At 51.3% G+C, this 16,441-nt stretch overlaps 1 protein-coding gene across 1 annotated transcript; it reads left to right on the top strand.

Annotated features, from left to right (window-relative positions):
- Positions 1-211: 211 nt before the first annotated feature.
- LOC135406565 (phospholipid-transporting ATPase IC-like) lies at positions 212-16,422 on the top strand. Its single transcript, XM_064640885.1, has 28 exons — positions 212-471; positions 4,212-4,395; positions 6,201-6,298; positions 6,591-6,704; positions 7,110-7,208; positions 7,289-7,350; positions 7,691-7,763; positions 7,854-7,924; positions 8,250-8,332; positions 8,448-8,606; positions 8,732-8,820; positions 9,061-9,251; positions 9,342-9,550; positions 9,957-10,000; positions 10,121-10,277; positions 10,836-11,024; positions 11,208-11,320; positions 11,544-11,708; positions 11,806-11,917; positions 12,071-12,146; positions 12,255-12,387; positions 12,566-12,851; positions 13,419-13,642; positions 14,032-14,115; positions 14,198-14,443; positions 14,596-14,734; positions 14,812-14,942; positions 15,368-16,422. The coding sequence occupies exons 1-28, from the start codon at positions 466-468 to the stop codon at positions 15,599-15,601; spliced, it is 3,771 nt and encodes a 1,256-aa protein (XP_064496955.1). The 5' UTR covers positions 212-465; the 3' UTR covers positions 15,602-16,422.
- Positions 16,423-16,441: the final 19 nt, after the last annotated feature.

The following is a 16,441-nucleotide window of genomic DNA, read 5'->3' as shown; positions in this document are numbered from 1 at the left end:
TTCTCCTCACGTGTTCCTGTGTAAATTAGAAATATGCTTTAAATTGGGTAGTGGAGCTGGGCAATCTGAGCGAGTTGGTGGATGCTCTGGGTTACAAAACTCTGCACAGGGGGATGCAGAACTAAAGCATGGAAAAAAGGGGGGGAAGGATGAGCAATGTGGACAAAACAGGAAATAAATCAAAGGGACTTTGTGCCCAAGAGGAGCAGCATGGAAGGGTTTGGAGAGCTAACCAGAAACCTCCCTTTTTCTGAAGAAACTTCTCAAGGCAAATGAATGCCACGGTTTGCCTGAGGAATGTTTTTGTTACTGAGTGCACACGAGGTGGAAATCAGCCAAGAAACCCTTTTCTGCCTTGTTTTGTTGCAGATGGAGCCTGATGTGAAGCGGGACACGGGACTCTCCGGAGGCAGGCGGGGTCAGCACCTGTGATGCAGCCTCTGCTTCAGTCCCACACCCCACTGGATGAAGGTCAGTTTAGGAAAACACCTTCAGTGTCCATTGTAGGTGCTGCCAGAAAAGGTGTTTTCCTGTCATCTCCAACCTCGGGAGCAGGAAGTAACCTCTATTTTTCCCAGCTGGTTTTGATGGGGAGGGCGATATCCAGGAGAAGAACTCTATTTATAACGTTCCAAACAACGCTGTTTGAGTGTGCCCCAAAGTAATTCCTATTCCTTTAGTAACCCCAAGACAGGCTGTTGTATAATGTGAACCTTGAGAGCAACGTAACACCCTCTAAAAGGCAGGTGGAAACCCCTTCAGAGTGCCCTGGGACCAACCTGCAGCTTGAGCAAAGGTTACCAGCTGTCTTATCTTCTGCAAAGATAGCCAGCCTTGCCTTGGACTTTAAATGATGGGACTCTGTTAATGAGAAATCCTAGAGCAGATAATGGGTAAAATGATGATTTTGTTTCTGCAATGGCCCATCTTCAACCATCCTGGTGTGGCCTCAGGCAGCTGGGCCTGTGGGTTGTGGGTTTCTCTTTGTTGGGATGATTTTCTGTAGGATTTTGGGTGTCTAGTTAATCTCTCCCTCGTGTTGGCTCATAGGGATCAATTAATTATGTTGGAGTGTCCTTCATACTCATTTTCATGCATAGCACAGCTTCACTTATCTGCATTTTATCTGCAGCCAGGCTGGGATCAGTTGAGTTTGAACCTTTTAGGGGGAATTCTGAGTCACCCCAGGCACGTGTTGGCAGGTTCTGGGTGGGAATTTTCTCCAGGGTCACAGTGCAGGGAGGGTGTTTAGAGTCAGGAGCTGGGTGGACCCAGAGGAGTTGATTTACAGTTCTTGGCCCAGCTGGAGATGGCAGAATAATTACTGCTGTCCCTTAGGGGAAAATGTCATTGGAGTAACTGTGCATCTGCCAGGAGGTCCTTGGGGAACCTCCACCCCAGGGGCTGATGTCAGATGTGGTTTTCTGGTGCAGTTTTGGGAGCTGGTGCTCAGCCCTCCTGTGAGCTGGTGTTGGTTTACCCAGTAAAGAACTAAATCTGATCTGTCTGAGGATCAGGCTTTGCTTTTTCTAACACCTGGTTAAAGCAGTGGAACATCTTGCTGTAGCTGGAGCAGCTCAGAAGGGTCTCTCTGCCTCACTTTGCAGTTCTTTACATCCATAATAAATAGAAATAACAGCTTCAGTAGCACTTTAATCCTTTTGCTATGCATGTCCCTCGTTCTAGAGGGATCTGTTCACTTTTAGGGCCGATCTGATTTGCAGCATTAAAGTTACAGTCCCTGTGATCCCACTTTCTCCAAACAGTGTCATGTGCAGGGACTATTAGAGTCAGACTGGGTTTGGTTGTTGTTTACTGCCTTCAAACAAAGGCAGTAAGTGCCTTTTTCACAAGGTTTAAGTTATTCCCAATTAGCTGGTACTTGCCCTGAGGCAGGAGCAGACACAAAACCCCGGTGACCAAAGCACTGTGGAATTTGTCCTTTTGCTATGTAAACTGGGGCAGGTGTAGTTAAATTTGTGTTTAATGCTACTTTCATCTCCTTCACCCTCCCATATCTCAATACTGCCCTTGGATCAGCTGGATTTTCCAAGCTGGGAGCCAGAGCTGGGGGTTGCTCCCTGCCAGCTTCCTCCAGACTGAAGTCAGTGTAAAGGTTTCTGCTTTGTGACCTCCCTGAAACGGGGTGAAAGCCCCTGTTTCAAGTCAGGAACTAGAAAGCGAGGACCAGGCAGCCAAGAACCAGCTTTTTAAAGTGTTCTCTGAGCATTTGATCAAGCAGTGACTAAGAGCTGGGTCGTTCCAGCCCAGGCCCTCCATAAGCTGTTTCCACAGTGTGACCCCATCAAAAATCAGTCGTGGCTGCCTCTCCTCTTGCCACCTTTGTTCCCCCTTGGTTTCTGCCCTGCTTCCTGCAGCCAGGTGCTGGGGGATGTGCTCTCTCCTCTCCTCCCTGCTGCCTCAGGATTAATTGGCACCTCCACTGTCTCCCCTTTCACACCCTGATTGTTCTCCACCTTCCCTGAACTCCTGACACGGCCCTGCCAGCCCAGCCTGCTCTTTTCTTCCACACGAGGTGACAAGAAACTTAACTCTGAACCAATTTGTCACTGGAGGGCTGCTCTGCCCTGGGCCCTGCAGCAGCACCTCTGGGCTCCCTCCCAGCTCCCAGCCAGCCCCGGGGGATTCCTTGGCCTCCTGCAGGTGATTCCTGCAGGGCAGCACTTAAGGAGATCTCTGTTAACAAGATTTGCCAGTTGATGGTTTAGTTCTCCGAGGAGGAAAAGTGGCTGCAGTTAATTTAACTGGGTGTCCACTCCTGGTGTCCATTCCCAGTCTGCTCCCAGTCAGCACCACAGGCTGCTGCTGGTGGTTGTAGGAATTTCCATTTAGCCACAAAACAAAAGCAGCGTGGTTCTGACATCTCATCGAACCCTTTGCATGATTAATTAGCTCATTAATCATTAAGCAGTTAATCGGGAACGATTAAGAGGCTGAGGGCTGAATCTCCCTGTGCCAGGAGCTTGTTTTGTTTGTTGCAGAGCGAGAGCCAGTCAAGGATCTGGTGGCATTTTGTGTGTGTGAGGAGCTCCAGCTGCTTTCCCCCCACGGGAGGTGTTAGCAGGGCAGGAAGAACAACAGCAGCCAAAAAAAGGAGAAATAAACCAAAATACCACAGGGAGGTGTTCACAGGGCCTGAGCTGGGGCTTGAGGTGTATTCCCTAACTCCGAGGCTGTTTAGGGAAACAAATGATCTCCTCACAGACCTGACAGGTTCCACCCCCGTGGTGGTGACCAGCTGTCATATTCCTGGCTAAGCCCATCCCAGAGCAGCCTCCAACAGCTTGGCTGGGTCCTGGCAGAAGCTGTGCTAGTTCCTGCTGGGTTTGGGGTGTTTTGGGAACTGGCAGGCTCGGGAGCGTGGCCTGCCCGGGCTCCCCGCCAGCACCTCGGCCCTGGAGCAGCACAGTCAGTGCTCATGAATATTTATCTCTCTCTCATGGGAGATATGAAGGAGGGGACCCAGTTCAGCTGTGCAGGAGCAGGAGCTGAGGTGGGGTTTGGTGTGTCCCCCTGTGTCCCAGCAGGGCTCCAGCTCCCGTGGCTCCACAGGGGATGATGCAATGGGCACGGGGAGACGGGTGTCTGTGGGCTGCCCAGTTCCTCCATCCCACCAGTTCCTCCACCCACAGGTGTCTGTGGGTGCCCAGTTCCTCCATCCCACCAGTTCCTCCACCCACAGGTGTCTGTGGGCTGCCCAGTTCCTCCATCCCACCAGTTCCTCCACCCACAGGTGTCTGTGGCTGCCCAGTTCCTCCATCCCACCAGTTCCTCCACCCACAGGTGTCTGTGGGCTGCCCAGCTCCTCCATCCCACCAGTTCCTCCACCCACAGGTGTCTGTGGGTGCCCAGTTCCTCCATCCCACCAGTTCCTCCACCCACAGGTGTCTGTGGGCTGCCCAGTTCCTCCATCCCACCAGTTCCTCCACCCACAGGTGTCTGTGGGTGCCCAGTTCCTCCATCCCACTGGAAGTGTGCTGCCTCTGGAGCACACGGTGTTCCTTGGGCTGGCAGGTGCCACGTGTAATTACACGGAGCAGGATGGTAATGAAGGGACAATAACTGCCCTCTGAGTGTGCTCTGTGCTGGAGAACCCAGCCCGTGCCCTCTGCTCTGCTGGGGAAACTGGTTTCAGACGTGGGGCTGGTGACTGGCACCAAGGAGAGCTGTGGTTTCCAAAATGCTGGCAGGGCATTAGCAGGATGATCTCAGAAAGGGACTCGGAGACCACCCTGGACGAGGACTCCCAGCCCAACGATGAGGTGGTGCCCTACAGCGACGACGAGACGGAGGACGAGCTGGAGCCTCGGCCCGGGGCTGAGCCGGGACGGAGCCAAAGCCACGCCGAGGAGAGCCGGGAGCCCGGCAAGAAAGGTACCAGGGGCTGGGGAGAAACCATCCTGTGCTCGGGTGGGATTTGGAAGAGCTTAGCTGAGTGTGGAGGAGGAGTTGATGGCAGGTCAGTTTGACAAAGTCAGAAGGAAACTGTTCCAAGCTGCAGCAACAGTTCTGGGCCAGCGGTCCTTGCGTAAAGCTAATTAGCTACGTGGTGACCTCCTCTTAATTAAGGCACTGGATGTGCATGGCCTGTGCTCTGGGAACTGCTCGAGCAGAGCTCCAGATGCTTGTCTTCCCAATCCTCTGGGAACTGGCACCAGCATAAGCTGTTTGCTGGGTCCAGTCAGTGGTTTCCCCGGATTTCTGCTCTCCAAGGCTTGCACAGAGCAGATTGATCCCTCACCGCTCCTTTTGCAGCCTCCTGAGATTCCTGAAAGGTAAAAGGTGAGTAGGAGGAGTTCAAAGGAACCATCAGGTGCAGCCAGGGTAGGAACATCAGTGGGAGGAACCTTTCTGGCATCCCTTCAAGCCTCTGCCCGAGGAAGAGCTGCAGCTCCTTTAAATCCCCCTTTTGCAGGGCTGCAGTGGGAGTCCTTTTAATTTAACCGAGGCCTGTTTAATTAATACAGATTCCTTCCTGTCTGGGTGGCAACTCCCCTCTCGTTTTATAACCCTCTCTGATGTGTTTTCATTTTATAACACGTTTCGTTTGGGGGATTTGTAGGATGACATTCTTTAAAGATGATGACTGACCAATGCAGCTGCCCAAATATTAGGGATTAGTGTCAGAGTTTAAAGTGATTAATTTTATGGAGCTTCCTTCCTGCAGGTTTTATTTCAGCACCCAATTTGCCGGTTTTCTATCAGTTTTATCAACACTGCAATGTTTTCAGCATGTGGTGAAGAAATGTTTATGTAGACTTGTTGACGATTTTGCCATTTTCACCAAATTTAATTACTTTCTCAATTCATGCTCTTATAAACTTTTAACCCCAGACCTGGTCCTCCAAGGTAAATTTTTCTCTTTTATCTTCGGGGCTCGTTACGAGCTTGTGGCTTTCACGTTGGTTACAAGCCCTGAAAAAGAAGGGGAAAGATCCAGGTGTGTCAGTCCGGACTCGCTGGAGGGTGGGAGGAAAACAAAAGGCTTTGTGCTCCCACGCCTCTGCCGCCGGCGGTTTCACGGGGAGGAGAATCCCATGAAACCAGGAAGAGCAGCCGTGGGTTGAGGGAAGGGGGAGATGCTCGTGGGATGAGTCAGGGAAGCTGCGTTTCCAAACCCTGTGTCAGTCGCAGGCATGGAAAATCACTTCCCCAGTGCAATTCCTATTCCTGAGTTTTCATGGGATCGGACAAAACTCGTGGCTGAGGGAATAAAATGAGCGCTGCGGATTTGTCCCTTTTTTGTGGGTGTAAATGGACCCCATGGCACGGCGTGGATATATCAAATTATTGCTTTCAAAAGCGACCCGACCTCTTCGTTTCTGGAAAGACAGGAAGCTGTTTGGAGCGTTTAGTGGCTTCTCGGGTGTCACAGAAGCAAAGGAAAAGAGGGGAGGGAATTTAGCGTGGATAAATGTTGCTCTGAAGGCTTTCCCTTTCTCACAGACCTTTTAAATTGTTAAGCAACACTTCTTCCCACCCCCGGTGACATTTGAATTGTTAATAAAGACAAATAGCCTGGAAAACCGCCTTGAAAAGCTTTTTTTAGCCTCCGTACTAAAAAGCAGGTACCAGCCTTGCTCCAGTCGAAGGTGCCTTTAGAAGATGGATTTGAGAGAAAGCCTAAAAGGGACAGAATTGTGTTTGTGACGAGTTTTGACCCGTTCTGTCGCTTCCAGACTGCAGCTGGCAAGTGAAAGCAAACGATCGGCGCTTCTACGAGCAGCCCGCCTTTAAGAGAACAATCTTCCTGTGCTTCAAGAAAAGCAAATATGCGGTGAGTTGTCTCGCCTCGACGAGGTGCTAAGTGCCAGGCGAATGCTTCCTTTGTCCCCGCGGGACCTTCGGGATGGCTGGGGAGCGGTGGAGAAGCCACCCTTCGAACTTCCTTAGGGTTTCCAGCAGAGGAGGGGAGGATGACTGGGTTGGGGGTTGTGAATGGAAAATCGAGGCATCCAGGTGCCCTCAGCCAGGTGCCCTCAGCCCAAAATATCACCTGGTTGCTCTGCTTAAAAATTGTGATGGAAGAAGAACCTGCAGCGTGACTGACATTTGGGTTTCTCCCACAGGACAATGCAATCAAGACGTACAAGTACAACCCCATCACTTTTCTACCTCTGAATCTGTTTGAACAGTTCAAGAGAGCAGCCAACTTCTATTTCCTTGTTCTTCTCATTTTGCAGGTAAGACAGGCAGAGGATACTCCCTGTGAAGGGAATTTGGGCTCAGTGGTATTTGTGACACAGTTCAGGGCACTGCCTGAACTGTTACCCAGCCCCATCCCAACAGAAACAGGACGGGCTGGCTGCAGAGCTCAGGAATTTCACGGGGAAAAGATGTGTCTGGAGTTCAACTCGGGAATCAGAAGCACCAACCCAACATATGAGGGACTGTGATTTTTAAAGAGGAGCTGGTGCTGAAGTCGAGCAGCACAGCCAAACTTCTGGAGAGTTTTGTTCATTCTCACAGCCTGGCTTAAAAAATTCCCTCTGCTGGGTTGGTTTTTCTCCTGCTCCTGTTGGATCAGTAGGAAATGCCTCCGAGTTGAGCTTGTGCTGAGCTGAACTGCTTCCCTTGCTGTTTTGCAGTCGATCCCCCAGATAAGCACCCTGGCATGGTACACGACGCTGGTGCCCCTGCTCTTCGTGCTGGGAATCACCGCAGTCAAAGACCTGGTGGATGACATTGTAAGAGCCCTGTGAAGAGCAAACCCCCCCCAGTGCAGCTCCTTTGCCCTGTTGTGACACATCCTCTGCTCTGGTTTCAGGCCCGGCACAGGATGGACAACGAGGTCAACAACAGGACATGTGATGTCATCAAGGATGGAAGGTGGGAATGTTCCTTGTTTGCCTTGTTGCTGAGCTTTGGCACAAAACCTAATTGAAACTGGAAGAGAACTGGCCAAAGGAATAATTTAACATTAATCCCGTGGCACTAAACCTGTGCTGAGAGACTCTGGAGAGAAGGACAGGAATTCATATCTAGGTGGAGGGGGAAGAGAAGAAGTAGGTTAGGACTTCTAAGTTACAGACCTGTTTCCAAAAACCAAACCTACTCTATCCCAAGAGGTCCTGTTCTCCTCTTAAGGAAAGCTCAGTATTGCAAGATTTATGGAGTGCACAGTGCTCTAGATTAAAGAGTAGTAATCATTAAACTATCTTGATATTAGGTTCAAAACCACAAAATGGAAAGATATTCAAGTTGGCGACGTCATTCGTCTGAAGAAAAATACTTTCATTCCTGTAAGTGCTCCAGATGCTTTGGGTTTATGTTTCTACAGAGTTCTGTGGGAACCTGGACCTGCATTTATTTTGATTTGATTTGTTTTCTAGGCTGATATTTTACTGCTGTCCAGCTCGGAACCAAACAGTCTGTGCTACGTGGAGACAGCTGAACTGGATGGGTAAGGATGGCTTGGAGTTAATTTGGGAGGACTGCTCAAAGAGCAAAGGGGGTGCATGTCAGATTCTGCTTGTTAAGTGGGGAACTGTGGGAACTGTCGATTCCCACAATTCAAGGGTCATTATAAATCAGTGAGGGTCCACTGGAGTGCCACAGAGATGTCAGAAGTGTTGGAGAATGTGACGTAGGAAGGACCTGGACTGATTTTTTACCTCTGGAAAAGGTTGTCCAGAGGAGTGGTGGCACCCATGGCATTTAATGTTGTTCAAACGTCTCTCCTGTATCCGTGTTTTAAATAAAATTGCCTTTTTATCCTTTCTTCTCAGTGAGACTAATTTAAAGTTCAAAATGGCCCTGGAGGTGACGCACAGGCAGCTTCAGGAGGAGAGCGCGCTGGCAGACTTTGATGGTGGGTACAGTTCTATTTTGACACCATTAAAAGCAGCTCACAGCTCAGTGCAAGTAAAGTAAAGCTCCTTCTGTGGTTCCTGTAAATTAAACACATTCCCCTCCACATTCTGTAGGTCTGGTTGAGTGTGAAGAGCCCAATAACCGACTGGACAAGTTTACAGGAACGTTATTCTGGAGGAACTCCAGTTACTCCCTGGATGCTGACAAGATTTTGTTGCGTGGGTGTAAGATCAGGAACACGGATTTCTGCCATGGAATGGTGGTGTTTGCAGGTGTGTCATATTTCCCTCTAGACATCAACTGCATTTCATGTCCTGGTGTGGTAAAACAGCCATCCTGGCACTTGTTTCTTTGTTATATCTTTCCCCTGTTGGAATTTTTCACTCTTCATTTTTAGGTGCTGACACAAAAATTATGAAAAACAGCGGAAAGACGAGATTTAAAAGGACCAAGATTGACTCCCTTATGAACTACATGGTTTATACTGTAAGGCTTTTTGTTTCAAATTCCCAGGGTTTTTAAGTGAGCAGTGAATGCAAAGCTAGGTGTGTAATAAGAATGTCTCCGATTGTTTCGCCCCGTCGAGCTGGGGCGGAGCAGGAGGAAATGCAGGAAGGTGCCTTTGTGGGAAAGGTTTACTCCTGTTCTCCTGTCATGTTTTGAGGGGGATTTGGGATTTAAGGTGAGCAGAGAGAGAAGTGTGACAGGCCCGTGTGCCCCCCGCAGATCATCGTGGTCCTCATCCTGCTGTCGGCCGGGCTGGCCATCGGCCACACCTACTGGGAGCAGCAGGTTGGCAACTGCTCCTGGTACCTGTACGACGCTGAGGACTTCAGCCCTCCCTACCGGGGCTTCCTCAACTTCTGGGGCTACATCATCGTCCTCAACACCATGGTGCCCATCTCCCTCTACGTCAGGTAGGGGGGTGCCGGGGAGGCGCCGTGATTTCGGGGGCTGAGCCGCAGCCGGCAGGGAGAACATTCCAAAATTCCCTCTCTCTCCTGCAGCGTGGAAGTGATTCGCTTTGGCCAGAGCTACTTCATCAACTGGGACCTGCAGATGTACTACGCCGAGAAGGACACGGCGGCCAAGGCCAGGACCACCACGCTCAACGAGCAGCTGGGGCAGATCCAGTACATCTTCTCGGACAAGACCGGAACCCTCACACAGAACATCATGACCTTTAAAAAGTGCTGCATAAACGGCCAAAGATACGGTGATTTGGGCAAAGCCTCTGCAGGGGGGGAGGGATTTTAACGCTCGAGGGAAATCAGGTGTCTGAGTTCCAACTGAACTTCCACAGTTGGCCCTGGCACTGAGTAAAGCTCCAGTACAGTTGAATTACAGTGGGGTTTTCCCACTGTTTTCCCATTTAGAAAGTGGAAACTGAGGGACTCGAGTGGAAACTTGCCAGCAGAAAATTTACAAAACTATTTACTTTCGCTAAAATGTTTTGGGGACAAAACCTAGAAACAAACAAGGAAATTTAGCACGAGCAGCAGCTTCCCCTCTCCCTGTTCCTTCCATTCCTAGTGCAGGACACAACTGAGATCTGTTTGACTTCGTGCTGGGCTGTAAAAGCTTTGCTGTGGTCCCTCTGACGGCGGGTGCTTGCCTTGCAGGAGACAGCCGGGACCGAGCGGGGCAGCTGCAGAGCCACCCCGAGGTAGGTCTGTGGAACTGTGGCACGGGCACAGAGCCTTGGCACGGCGTGGAGAGGTGCAGGTGGGCACAAAGCAACGGCACCTGGGGTAACCCGGCCTCTCCTGCCCCGTTTTCCAAGCAGCAAGTGGATTTCAGCTGGAATGTGCACGCGGACGGGAAGTTCCTCTTCTATGATCACTACCTGATTGAGCAAATAAAGTCTGGGAAGGAGCCAGAGATCCACAAGTTCTTTTTTCTGCTCGCCATTTGTCACACGGTCATGGCTGACACTTCTGATGGTGAGTGTGGGCTTTTTGTTGGTTTTTTTTTTTCCTCCTGCAGGAGGAAACAATAATTCAAACGCAGGGATTGCACAGGGGAGAGGCCCAAAGGCAGTGCTGATCCCATAAAGGAGGAGGAGTGTTATCATGCCCTTTTAAATGAAACAAACCCAAATGTGGAGGTGACCAGCTATTGAATTCATGGATGGGAAACATCAGGTTGGAAGAGTCAATGAAAACATGGGAGAGGAATGTTGCTTTACTCCCACCTTTGTGAGCAAGGAGTAGAAAGGACAGAGCATCCTGTCCTTTCTTGCTCTTGGGGCTGTGTCCACTCCTTGTACTGGTGTCTGTGGCCAAGGGTTGGTCTTTTGGAGCTTAAATGGCTGCACTGAGAAATCAAGATATTGAGGCAGAGCAGTTTTTGGTGCCTGCAGGCAGGCGGGTTCAGGACTGATCCCGATGGAAGCACATCCAATAAAAAGGGGCCCCTGGTCCCTGTTGGGGCTGCAGCGGTGTCCAGGCGTGTCCTCAGGTGTATCCTGGCTTTCTCTCCTCCCCCCTCCAACGCTGCAGGTCAGCTCAACTACCAGGCAGCCTCGCCGGACGAGGGGGCCCTGGTGACGGCCGCCAGGAACCTGGGCTACGTGTTCCTGTCCCGCACCCAGAACACCATCACCCTCAGCGAGATGGGCGCCCACAGGACCTACGAGGTCCTGGCCATCCTGGACTTCAACAGCGACAGGAAGAGGATGTCCGTCATCGGTGAGCTCCGCGGGAAGGGTCGCTCGTGTGTCCTGGGGGAAGAGGGAGCTGGGAGGCAAGAATTAACAGCCGGGTGACAGCCCTGTGACACACTGAAGCCTGATCTTGTAGCTTTGGCACTTAGCAGTAGGCTGAAAAATCCAATCCTGACGTTTGGTGCCACCTCTCCTGTTTTCCTGGCAGTCAGAGAGGCCAGGGGGAACATCAGGCTCTACTGCAAAGGGGCTGACACGGTGATTTACGAGCGGCTGCACCCCAGCAATCCAAAGAGAGAGGCCACAGAAGAGGCACTGGATGTATGTTTATATTTTATATGCCCTTTTTAAATCAACAATTGTGTCTTTCTGACAGTAATGTCATTAATTTCCTTTTCCTAAGCTAATAGCAGACCTGCCATTGCTTCTGCAAATCAGACTTGTTTTATCAAGCTTTCTAAATCCCATGGTCTTAACTCTTACATTTGGACTGCAAATGAAGAGTTTTCTTTTGTGCACATGCGTGGGTTTTATCATTTTTCAGGTCTTTGCAAATGAAACTCTCAGGACACTCTGCCTGTGCTACAGAGACATAAGTCAGGAGGAATTTGATGTGTGGAATAAAAAGTTCGTGGAGGCCAGTTTAGCCACAAGTAACCGAGATGAAGCTCTGGACAAAGTGTATGAGGAGATAGAAAAAGACTTGATTGTAAGAAGCTGGACATTTTTAGTGTACATCTATTCTTGTATTAAAAGAAACAGATTTTTTTATGCTACTAAACCCCTGTATTCCAAATCCCCTCCAGCTGCTTGGTGCAACAGCTATTGAAGACAAACTGCAGGATGGAGTCCCAGAAACTATCTCCAGACTCTCCAAAGCAGACATCAAAATCTGGGTGCTCACTGGTGACAAAAAAGGTGGGTTTGCTTACAGCCAAAGAGCTAAAAACAGGAGGATGTTTTCCTGTTCATCCACACTGTGGCATTGAAAGGGATAAATCAGAAATTACTGAAGTGCTCCCAACAGACAGAACTTTCAGTGAATACTTTCCTCTCCATTTCTTCTTGTAGAAACTGCTGAAAATATTGGGTTCTCTTGTGAACTCTTGACAGAGGAGACAGCCATCTGCTACGGAGAAGATACCAGGCAAGTATCAGGCAAGAGGATTTCCTTCCCAGGGTTTTCAGTCTGGGACTGACCAAGCTTGAAGTTTGTCCTTGGTTCTCCTGTAATAGCCTCCCCCTCTCTTTCCAGTGCTCTCCTTCAAACTAGGCTGGAAAACCAAAGGAACAGGGCTGGCTCCAGCCCACACTCCTCTCTCAGGATGAACGAGCCCTTCTTCCAGGGCAGCAAAGATCGGGCTCTGATCATCACTGGCTCCTGGCTGGTACGTGCAAAGGCTGGTTGGGATTTTGGGACTCTGTTCCTTTGTCTGCACCAGCAGTGCATTAAAGTGCCAGAAATGTGTGCTGGGAGCGTGGTGACCTCAGGTGTGTCGTGGGGCAGCACCTGGAGTGGGACTGGAAAGGGCGCAGAAGGGAACGCGACACGTTTCTGTTGCACAGAACGAAATCCTGCTGGAGAAGAAAAAGAAGAAGAAGAAGCTGAAGCTGAAGTTCCCCCGCACAGCAGAAGAGAAGGAAAAGCAAGCTGAGAAGAGGAGGAGGGCTGAGGCCTACAAGGAGCAGCAGCAGCAGAACTTTGTGGACCTGGCGTGCGAGTGCAGGGCGGTGATCTGCTGCCGCGTGACGCCCAAGCAGAAGGCCATGGTGGTGGAGCTGGTGCAGAAGTACAAGAAGGCCGTCACCCTGGCCATCGGGGACGGCGCCAACGACGTGAACATGATCAAAAGTAAGGCAGCTGCAGCGCTCTCTGGCTAGGACACATCTCCTCTGCCCTGCTCCTGCGCTCTCTCCGCTGTCCCTCTCTGCTCCGAAGACTCTTCCATCTGTGCCACTGCCACAGGGCTTTTAGCTTCTGTGCCTGTTTCCCTTTCTGAGGAAGCCCTTTAGGAAATGGTTAGTGGTTTTTCCTTTTTTTTTTTTCTTTTTTTACACATTCCCTCAGAAGGGACCTGAATTCCCTCTGTTCTCATGTTGTGGGTTACAGGGATATAATATAAAAAGCAAAGCAATAGCCTGGGTGCCCCTTGCCTGGGGGCATTCACCACCCTGGATTGCAGCTGCTGCTCTTTGAGCCACTTCCCAAGAGATCCCACTGAGAAGGGAACCTCTGGGATGGGGTTTATGTCCCTAAACTGCCTGGCCAGTTTGCTCAGGGCTTTGCTTGCTCTGTTTCGTCGTTTGGTTCCCCCTCGGTCAGATTTCCCACGTCTGCTGTGACAGAACGAGGACTGAGAGAGAACCCAGGTGACAATCATGTCCAACCCGGCGTGTGGTGTTTGTGTCCTTGCCCCAGCTGCCCACATTGGAGTTGGGATCAGTGGCCAGGAGGGGATGCAGGCCGTCATGTCCAGCGACTACTCCTTCGGGCAGTTCCGCTACCTGCAGCGCCTGCTGCTGGTCCACGGGCGGTGGTCGTACATCAGGATGTGCAAGTTCCTGAGATACTTCTTCTACAAGAACTTCGCTTTCACGCTCGTCCACATCTGGTACTCGTTCTTCAACGGCTTCTCTGCCCAGGTAGGAAGGTCTGCTGGGCTGGGGTCGCAGCAAGCAGGTCCTTTGTTGGTGCAGGACAGCAAAGGCTTCACGTGGGACGTGGTGGGAACCTCAGGCTGTCACCAGGGATTTCTGCAGGAGGGTGGGTGATGAGTACTGAGAGAGTTGGTTACAGGCAGGGATTCCAGAGCCCTAAAGTCAGGACCGTGGTTGTACAGGGAGGAAGGTTTGGAAAGTGTGGGGCAGCTTTACACAGGCTAAAGTTTCAGCAGAGCCTTGAGCCGAGGTGCTGCTGCCTTTGGGCTGAACACCAAGCCAGGGAGCTCAAAGCCACGGGAGAGCACATGAGGGTTTTCTCAGGAACTGCAGGGGAAGGGTGGGATACAAAGAAATCACCCCCTCTTTTGCAGACAGCCTACGAGGACTGGTTCATCACCCTGTACAACGTGCTCTACTCCAGCCTCCCGGTCCTGCTCGTCGGCCTGCTCGACCAGGTACTGCCACAGACGAGCCCAAAGCTCACTCTGAGAACAACACCTTGCAACAGCTTTCCTTTCCTTTCCCCCCTTTATTAAGGACGTGAGCGACAAGCTGAGCCTTCGCTTCCCCAGGCTGTATATTTTGGGCCAGAGGGATTTACTTTTCAACTACAAGAAGTTCTTTTTAAGTTTGCTCCACGGAGCTGTAACTTCACTCATCATCTTCTTCATCCCGTACGGAGCCTACATGAAATCTATGGGACAGGATGGAGAAGCCCCTGCAGATTATCAGTCCTTTGCTGTCACAGCAGCATCTTCCCTGATCTTTGTCGTCAATTTTCAGGCAAGTAAAGGTGGCTTCCTGGACTCTGGTGCTCTGAGAACACTTTCTGCTCACGGTTCTGAATTTCTCTACTAAAAACGTAACAATATGCAAAAAGCAGTTGGCAATATTTGGAATTAATAAACTCACTGGGCGCTTCTGTTTGCTTTCAGATTGGCCTGGATACATCTTACTGGACTTTTGTTAACGCTTTCTCAGTATTTGGGAGCATTGCACTTTACTTTGGGATCACATTTGACTTCCACAGTGCTGGAATCCACGTCCTCTTCCCTTCTGGCTTTCAGTTCACAGGTCAGTCCTCGTGGTTTGTGCTTCTCGGTCCTGTCTCAGGCAGCTCTGTCACACACTAATTGTTCTGTTACTGCCAGGAACTGCTCCGAACGCTCTGCGCCAGCCGTACCTCTGGCTCACCATGATTTTATCCATTGCCATCTGCCTGCTCCCTGTAGTGGCCCAGCGTTTCTTAGCCATGACAATCTGGCCTTCGGAGAGCGACAAAGTGAGTGCAGCCTGCGTTGGTTTGGTGAATTTGGCAGGTATTTACTCACAGGAGTTGGTGTTGGGACCTGGGCTGGTAGAAGGTGGCCCTGCCCGTGGCAGGGGAGTGGAGAGGATGGGCTTGAAGGTCCCTTTCAACCCAAACCAGACAAAGAAGTGATGGTGCCCTCAGGGAGGTGACACAAGCCTGGAGCTGGGGTCTTGTGGGCAGAAAGGGTGGCCTTGGGGCTGGCCAGGGGCGTGCTTGGCTGAGACCTGGTGACACCACAGAGACCCCGCGAGGGTTCTGAGATGCCCAGTTTGGGTTTAATTTGGGCTGGGCTGCAGCGCCAGGGGGACGGGTTGTGGCCGCTTCTGCCGTGCCCTGAGCTGGCACACGGCGCAGGGGTGGTGCTGCCCTAACCCCCGGCCCCGGTGCCCGCGCAGATCCAGCGGAACCGTCGGAAGTACCAGCTGGAGGAGCAGCAGTGGCGGCGCCGGCCCAGCGCGTTCCGCCGCGGGCTCTCCGCCCGCCGCTCCGCCTACGCCTTCTCGCACCAGCGCGGCTACGCCGACCTCATCGCCTCGGGCCGCAGCATCCGCAAGAGGAGGGCCCCGCTGGATGCCGTGCTGGGCACAGCGCTGGGCACGGGCACCGGGGACGCCCGGGAGACGAGCTGAGGCACTGCAGGATGGAGATCCTTGTCCCGGTCGTCCCGGTGATTGCACAGAACTGTTCAAACAAACTCAGGATCTTTTTAACCAAAGGGCATAAGGACAGGAGGGGGTTTATGTCTTATCACAGAACTTTCTGGGCTTGGACTCCTGGGAACACAAAAAGGCCAAGAGTTCTCCGTGGAGCTACTGATGCTTGTGTGACTGCTCTGTGTGACTGTGCTGGGAATGGAAACCCAGCAGGGTCAGTTTTTAGCGAGGCCTGGAATTGCAGACTTTCCACTTTTTAATACTGTGGGGGTATAAAACTGCAGCTACATTTCATATTTCCTTTGCATGCTCCGCTTCATGAACTGCCCGGACACCACGGCACGGGGGGTGCTGAGCCCTGGCAGAGGACCCTGGACACCAGGGGAGCTGGCACGGCTGAGCTGAGGGTGTGCCTGCTCATAAACTTCAGCCAGTGTCAGACTGGATTGGGAATTAGGACAGATCTGGTGTCCGAAAGCTGCCCCCGGAGCTGGCACAGCCTGATCATTTCAGTTCTGGATACAGTGATGGATAACCGGGAATCAGTCACTCCCATTGGAACACACTTCACTTGCTCTTACAGTGTTTTTATGAGTCTCTTTACATTTGCACGTTCTTTCCTCGAGTTGAGATGTTCGAGTGTTTCACTTTCAGCTCCTTTCCCCTCCCGGCCTGAGGTCGATTATGGAAACGGTTTTACAGCACAAATCACGCCCTGCAGCTCCCGTCGAATGGAATGTACATTTCAAAAGTGCAACGCGAAATAAACACCCCAAAGCGCAGCGCCGGCGTTGTGATGAGCACCAGGGGGAGGGC

The sequence above is a fragment of the Pseudopipra pipra genome, chromosome Z (genome assembly GCF_036250125.1).
Source record: "Pseudopipra pipra isolate bDixPip1 chromosome Z, bDixPip1.hap1, whole genome shotgun sequence".
Classification (NCBI taxonomy): Eukaryota; Metazoa; Chordata; class Aves; order Passeriformes; family Pipridae; genus Pseudopipra; species Pseudopipra pipra.
The sequence above is the reverse complement of the archived record's forward strand: the minus strand, read 5'-3'. Positions and strand labels throughout refer to the sequence as shown.